The 7,743-nt window shown below is 45.5% G+C and overlaps 1 protein-coding gene across 1 annotated transcript in view; it reads right to left on the bottom strand.

Moving 5' to 3' along the window:
- The window catches only part of LOC311237541 (prostaglandin G/H synthase 1-like), a 34,693-nt gene extending 27,365 nt beyond the window's left edge, over nt 1-7,328 (bottom strand). Inside the window, exons 1-2 of the mRNA XM_084325483.1 lie at nt 7,122-7,328; nt 6,945-7,028 (exon numbers count right to left, since the gene is read on the bottom strand). Coding sequence (XP_084181609.1) covers nt 6,945-7,028; nt 7,122-7,128 — 91 coding nt within the window. The 5' untranslated portion in view covers nt 7,129-7,328. The remainder of the gene's footprint in view (nt 1-6,944; nt 7,029-7,121) is intronic.
- Between the last annotated feature and the right edge of the window lie 415 nt (nt 7,329-7,743).

Raw genomic sequence — 7,743 nt, forward strand, 5'->3', positions numbered from 1 at the left:
AGGGGAAACCTTAGAATCTGGCTCAGGAACCTTAGCGTCTGGCTCAACATTAGCAATACGTTCATCACCTCTTGTGGACATGCCTTACATGCACCCCTGGCTAGAAACACCTAACCCACTGGTAACGGAAACTTGGCAAAACAGACACAAGACTAGACTTGCCTACACACACATACACACATGCACGCACACATGCACACCCCCCCCCCCCACACACATACACGCACACACACACCCACACACACATACACACATGCACGCATGCACACACACACACCCCCACACCCCCCCCCCCCCACACACACAAACACACACATACACGCAAACCTCTACAGTTCAGGTTGTAATTACCCCTTGACCTTACTCCTAAAACACACCTCACCCCTGCCCATTTTGACAACCTAAGGATGGCTTAGAGTAGACGACAGAGTACAACAACTTGCAATGGGCCTGGTCTACAAGATACACTACACCACCAAGGTACCCATGTACATGTTGGGGTACTTCCCAAAGGTCAGTGAATGCCATGACCATAACACCAGAGGGAGCTCCACAAATCATGTGCAACCCAGATTCGGCTCAAACAAGGGACTAAACACGTTTCGCAATTATGCCACAACAAAACAATGTGGAACGCCCTACCCACAGCCATAAAAAAATGTGAATCCCTACCCACCTTCAAAACCGCTCTCAAAGAGCACCTTCGGGAGGCTGCAATTCAAAACTGGCCCCCGTAAATGTCCTAACACCCACCCACCCACCCACCCCCTCCTAATGTACATTTCCCTCCCCCTCGTATGTATATATTATCTACTAGGATCTGTTTAACAGTACTGTGGAGTAGTGTGGAGTTTGCATGTTCTCTCTGTGCTCGCAAGGGTTTCCCCTCCCGATAAGATAAGCCCAATGGAAAAACATGCAGAACAGATCTCTAACACTGTCGCGTCCCTGACGAAGACGGACAGGAGCACTTGGATTGGTCCCCGGGGCGCGGACCCACGCCGCAGCCCATGTCTGCTCCCGGCTGCCCATGGGGGGAAGTACGACGGGATGGGTCAAACGCAGAGAGGAACATTTCATCTGACTGTGACCCAAAAAAGAAAAGATTGCATGTGTGTGTATCTGTGTGTGCCGCCCATTGCATGTGTGTGTCACTGCATGACGACATTGTCAATGTGTGCAATGAATAAAGACTTCTTCAAAGTCCAGTTAATCTTGGGGAAATTCAGGGGTCATAGCAGCATGGGGGAGGGGAGGTAGACAAGGTAATAGAAATGACAATATAGAGAATACAAATATCAGAATAGAAGGTAAAGAACAAGATAAAATGCCTCATCTTTCACTTTGTCATCTTTCAGACGCTGAAGTTCTGACACTGGTGACATCGAACGTCCCACTACACGCCAGCTAGACCCGACACCCTCCCCAATCCTCCAGACCACCACAACACACATCCTCACAGTCCTGACTGCATCCATCAAACCCTCTCTCAAAGAAACCAGCGTCACATTGTTCATAAAAATAAAATAAAACATGAACCCCACTGTCATAGAATTACCTGCTGTCTCTCTTCTGTCTTTTCTCTCTAAATCACTTGAACACGCCATAGCCAACCAGCTCACTGATGGATCTATTACAGAACAGCCTCCCTAGACCCAAATCAGTCAAGCTTCAAGACTGGTCACTAGGGATGAGTACAGAATCCGGTACTTTTAAGGGTATCGACCGAATCACGTCGGTACTACAATTTATTCATTTATTTTTTGTCCGATGACGTCAACGTTTCATTTACCGCAAAACTAAACCTATGGAGTGTGCTGTGCCACACGTTCACGTCAACGCTCACACGCACAATACACGCTTACCTAGGATTTAACTTGATTCAACAACAACAAAGCAGTTGTTCAGCATCTTCAGGTATATTTATTTAAATATATAGATGTGTGCCTTTTAGTTCCACAGAATAATTCATTGCTGCTAGAGTGGTTTGTTTAATCGTTTTATACTTGTTATTTTGTAAAACATTATTTTTTATGTGTGTGTGTGTATATACTAGTGATGCACCGATGTGAAAATTGTGGCCGATACCGATAACCGATATTAATATTGCTGTTCTGGCCGATACCGATATTTACCGATGTCGATATCTCTGTATAGAAAACGCTTTTTTATGATAATCAAATAAAGAGCTATTTTCCAAAACGCAGTTTTTTTACTTTTGTAACTTATTTTCAGAAATGACTGATATTTTGAAACTATTTAAGGCCAAAACATGTAAAAAGAAGAAAAAAAAAGATAAAAAAAAAAAAAAAAAAAAAAATTATATAAATATCGGCCCTATCTTGATATCGGACCGATACCGATGTGTAAAAAAACTGCCATATCGGCCGATATTATATCGGCGGCCGATATATCGTGCATCACTAGTATATACGTATATATTAACAAATTGTTCTAAATAAATAATAATGATAATAAATCATTTGAAGTTTGGCCACATTTTTTACAACTGAGGTAGGTAGATTACATTTTTAGAGACTAAGTACTGAAAAAAGGTACCGTTGGGTACCGGTATCGATTCAAATGTGAACGGTACCCAACCCTATTCAAGACTGGTCACTCCAGCTCTTCACTTAGCAAGAACAAACGGCCTCTGCTCTGTCCTGATTCTCCTGGACCTGTCAGCAGTCTTTGACACAGTCAACCATCAGATTCTCCTTTCATCCCTTGCAGGAATGGGAGTTGCAGGTTCTGTGAGTGGCATGGCTGTCATCCTACTATGACGACCGCTCCTGTAAAGTATCATGGAGAGGCACCCTGTCGGCCCCCCGTCCCCTACAGACAGGTGTCCCCCATGGCTCGGTCCTTGGACACCTCCTCTTCTCCCTCTACACCAAATCTTTGGGTAACATTATCACTTCTCATGCCTTCTCATACCACTGCTATGCTGATGACACTCAACTCTTCCTCTCTTCTCCTCCCTCAGGAGAGGAATATCTCTGAACGAATCTCAGCCTGCCTCTCCGATATTTCTGCCTGGATGATATGGCTTCACTTTTTGTGCGACAAAGGGAACAGTTCCCTCCTACTTCCGGTGAATGGTCTCTAACTGCACTCCCTCAAGATCCCACCTGGATCCTGGGGGGTCATTGAAATTAAGCAGGCTATTCTCTGTCCTGGCTCCACGGTGGTGGAACCAACTTCCCACCCCAGTCAGGACAACTGAAACCATCAGTCAGGACAGCTGAAACCATCAGTCAGGACAGCTGAAACCATCAGTCAGGACAGCTGAAACCATCAGTCAGGACAGCTGAAACCACCACAGTCAGGACAGCTGAAACCACCACAGTCAGGACAGCTGAAACCATCACAGTCAGGACAGCTGAAACCACCACAGCCAGGACAGCTGAAACCATCACAGTCAGGACAACTGAAACCATCAGTCAGGACAGCTGAAACCACCACAGTCAGGACAGCTGAAACCATCAGTCAGGACAGCTGAAACCACCACAGCCAGGACAGCTGAAACCACCACAGTCAGGACAGCTGAAACCATCACAGTCAGGACAGCTGAAACCACCACAGCCAGGACAGCTGAAACCATCACAGTCAGGACAACTGAAACCATCAGTCAGGACAGCTGAAACCACCACAGTCAGGACAGCTGAAACCACCACAGTCAGGACAGCTGAAACCATCAGTCAGGACAGCTGAAACCACCACAGTCAGGACAGCTGAAACCATCACAGTCAGGACAGCTGAAACCATCACAGTCAGGACAGCTGAAACCACCACAGTCAGGACAGCTGAAACCATCACAGTCAGGACAGCTGAAACCATCACAGTCAGGACAACTGAAACCATCACAGTCAGGACAGCTGAAACCATCACAGTCAGGACAACTGAAACCATCAGTCAGGACAGCTGAAACCACCACAGTCAGGACAGCTGAAACCATCACAGTCAGGACAGCTGAAACCATCACAATCAGGACAGCTGAAACCACCACAGTCAGGACAGCTGAAACCACCACAGTCAGGACAGCTGAGACCACCACAGTCAGGACAGCTGAGACCACCACAGTCAGGACAGCTGAGACCACCACAGTAAGGACAGCTGAAATCACCAGTCAGGACAGCTGAAACCACCAGTCAGGACAGCTGAAACCACCACAGTCGGGACAGACAGCTGAAACCACCACAGTCAGGACAGCTGAAACCATCACAGGCAGGACAGCTGAAACCACCAGTCAGGACAGCTGAAACCACCACAGTCGGGACAGACAGCTGAAACCACCACAGTCAGGACAGCTGAAACCATCACAGGCAGGACAGCTGAAACCACCAGTCAGGACAGCTGAAACCACCACAGTCGGGACAGACAGCTGAAACCACCAGTCAGGACAGCTGAAACCACCACAGTCAGGAGCTGAAACCATCACAGTCAGGACAGCTGAAACCATCACAGTCGTCGACTAAAAACACGCTTTTTCAATTAATATCTTAATTTTTTTTTATCTGCTTTTTTCTCCCATTTTCTATTTTTTCTCCCATCCCAATTTCGTATCGTCCAATTCTACCCTCCCCTGTCTCGAACGTTGCTAGACCATGCCTCCCACAAGCCGGCTGCAATGTGGACGAAACCTTGCATCACGTGTCCCCTCCGGTACACGAGGAGGCAGCCGTCGCATCTTTTCACCTGCACAGCGCGATCTCTCAGTGGCGAGGAGTAACGCGTGGGAGGCTCACGCTGCCCCCGATACTTCCTGATTCTGCTGTACAGGCGCACCAACCGACCTGTAGGAGTCGCTGTCCACAACGTCCGATCCCCACCCACCGGCTTTTCCACCCCCTAATACTGTCAATTGTATTAGTATGAACGACCAGCCAAGCCGGAAGCAACGCCGAGAGCTGGGCTCAAACCCAGCATCTCCTGCGTTAGTGGTGAGCGCCTTGCCCACTGCGCCACTTAGCCGCCCTGGGGCATCGAAGTTTGAGGTGACGTTGTCACAACCGTTACATATACAACGATCTGCTATGTACAATGCCTATACTACTACCTACTGTGCATATACTACTACCTACTGTGCTACTATGTCTATACTACTGTGCACTCAAAGCGAAGCACTTAAATTCGGCACTGCTACGAACAATATCACTTACCCTTAGCCGCCAGAGGTGTACCCCTCCGGCTGACTTGTTGAGACAATTTGTAAGTCGTTTTGGAGAAAAGCATCAGTTGAATGGATTTTTTTTAATGTAAAATATGAAAAATAAAAGAAAATAAAGGTGAGGGTCTGGTCAGCCGGACAGCGGTGGCCTAAAGGTTAGAGAAGTGGGTAGGGCTGTACCGAATGCCATTTTTTAACATTTGAAGCTTCGATTAAAGTATTCGAACGAAGCTTCGAATGTCTATAAAAAAAGATTTACTTCAAAAAAATAAAATAAAAAATAATTTTTAACTAAATCCTCAATTTGAATAAAGTGATTAATCTGATTAAATGAGTCTTTTTCTTTTATTAAATCAACTTTCTTTAATGAATATAACTCATCAGTTTCGTCAACATAAATAATCCAATAAGGGCACGGTTGGTATGAAAGTGATGGTGATGGGACGTCTTATAGTATAATATTATAATATTAGTGTAGCCTAATCTTTAACGGCAACTGTGAAGAAAACCCCCATTGGTTTAAACAGATTGAATAGACACAAAAAATAAAGATTAAAAAAATAAAAAAAATAACTTTTTTTTTTTTATAAAAAAAATTTAATTCGAATGTTGATTTAGAATTTGAATGTCAACATTATGATCGAAGCTTCGAAGCTTTGAAGCATTCGGTATAGCCCTAGAAGTGGGTTTGTGCCCAGAAGATCGCCGGTTCGATCCCCGGCGCACCGGCAGGAGAAATCTGGAGGGGGAAGTGAATGAATAACTCTCTCCCGTACCCTCAGCCCTTGAGCAAGGCACTTTAACCCCCAACTGCTCCAGTGGAGTTGCACAGTGTCAGACTGTGGTTGTACTGGGCAGCTCCCAGGTGTGAATGGAAAAAGAGCCTTCGTGCTCAGAGAACCTACCCTGGGTAAATATAATGCACCAGAGTCTGTGCAGGCTTCAGTAGTTAAGAGTTGAACAGTTCTAATCTCAAGCCCCCCAGCTGTTAGTTCTCCAGCCATTGGCCAGGTCAGTCCTCGCCCACGGCTGTGGAGCCTGATGGCTACTGGCACAAAGGACTGACCAAGGTGATTTGTGGCTGAACATGCTGCTCATCTTAGCTAGCTTTTCATAGAGGGGGGGTGGGGTGGGCTGGGGTGGGGTTCTCCAGGATAGTGTCCAGCTACCGCAACCACCATGGTTGATTCTTAAAAATGCTGAGCCCATTCATGACGATGAGAGGAACAAATTACCTCATAGCACCCCATCAGGCCAAACCTTCCGTTTTCAAATACGCCTATTTCCTGTTAGTCATATAGGATTTTGGTGACCCTGTGACCTTTCCTCTTGTGCCAGTGCCACCATTATGGATTTATAGCCTATGGGTCTGTTGAGGCTGGCAATAGTAGCAACTCATGTTTCTGTCTCACCTACCTATACCACGTAAAATGTTGCATGTGAAAGTAATGGCAGAGAGAGGGGAGATTGTTAGTCCTTGGCAGAGGTCTGTGTGGATTCTTCAAATTGTCAATGCCTCTAAAAATGGTCAGTTGGTGACGTCACATATTCAATTCTATGCTCTGATTTTCAGATAACTGTTGTGTGTATATGCTTATTTGTCTATGTTTATAGATATTGACTTCACTGTCTAAAATCACTGAAATAAATTCTGTTTAGGGTGGATTGGATTTTCCCTTTAACTTTTAAGCCGGACTAACATTTTCAAGGTAAAAACGTGTCTTCCTATTTCAAATGCAGTTTTTCCCCCTCAGTGAAAGATTGCCCACTGTACCTGTATTGGAGGTGACCTCATCGCCGCTGCATACAGGTTCCCGCAGAAGCAAAAGAAGCGCACAGATTGATCCAAGAAGAGACGCTGCAAATGCAATGTATGGTTTAAATTGAGCTTTGACGATTATATAATTATAACCATAAAAGGCCAATTGGAGGCAATCTAGTTACAACTTACATCTCATTATAGCCTCCTCGGGTCAGAGACAATCATCCCAGCGTATAAAAGTACGTTAATAGCGCAGGATGGAATCGGCACATGGTGCGCTCACGTTGAAGAGGTGCAAGTGCAAAGAGCTAAAGGAGAAGGGAGGAGGAGATCTATGGAACAGAACGAAGTGCTCGATACACGTAACTATCCCCCGCAGCTCCACCGGCAACAGGACTTTGCGCAACTCTCATGGGAGAAGTACCCAGAAGAGAACATCATAGATTGGGAAGAGTGAGTGTAACAAATGTAATTCGTTGTCGCCCCCTGCTGGTGAAACACGGAAGACACTTTCATATCTTTCATAATGTTTGCACAGGGTTGATCATAGATCGGACCCCGCCCCGGGGTCAGTTTTTGGCCAAACTACAAAGTCTTCAAGTCTTCATCCTTTTATGAAACTATCTCTAACTCTAACCCTAACACCCATTACCTAAAACATTTGTAATAGTTGAAGTTGAAGTTTCACGTTTTGCTTGATTTGTCACTCAGGTACATTATAGTGAAATGCTTGTTTCTGTATGAGCCTCCTGGGATGGTGCTTCATACAGTAACGAGTAAAAGACCAAACACTATACAAAATATATAATAT

The sequence above is a fragment of the Notolepis coatsorum genome (assembly GCF_963971535.1).
Source record: "Notolepis coatsorum genome assembly, chromosome: 11".
Lineage (NCBI taxonomy): Eukaryota > Metazoa > Chordata > Actinopteri > Aulopiformes > Paralepididae > Notolepis > Notolepis coatsorum.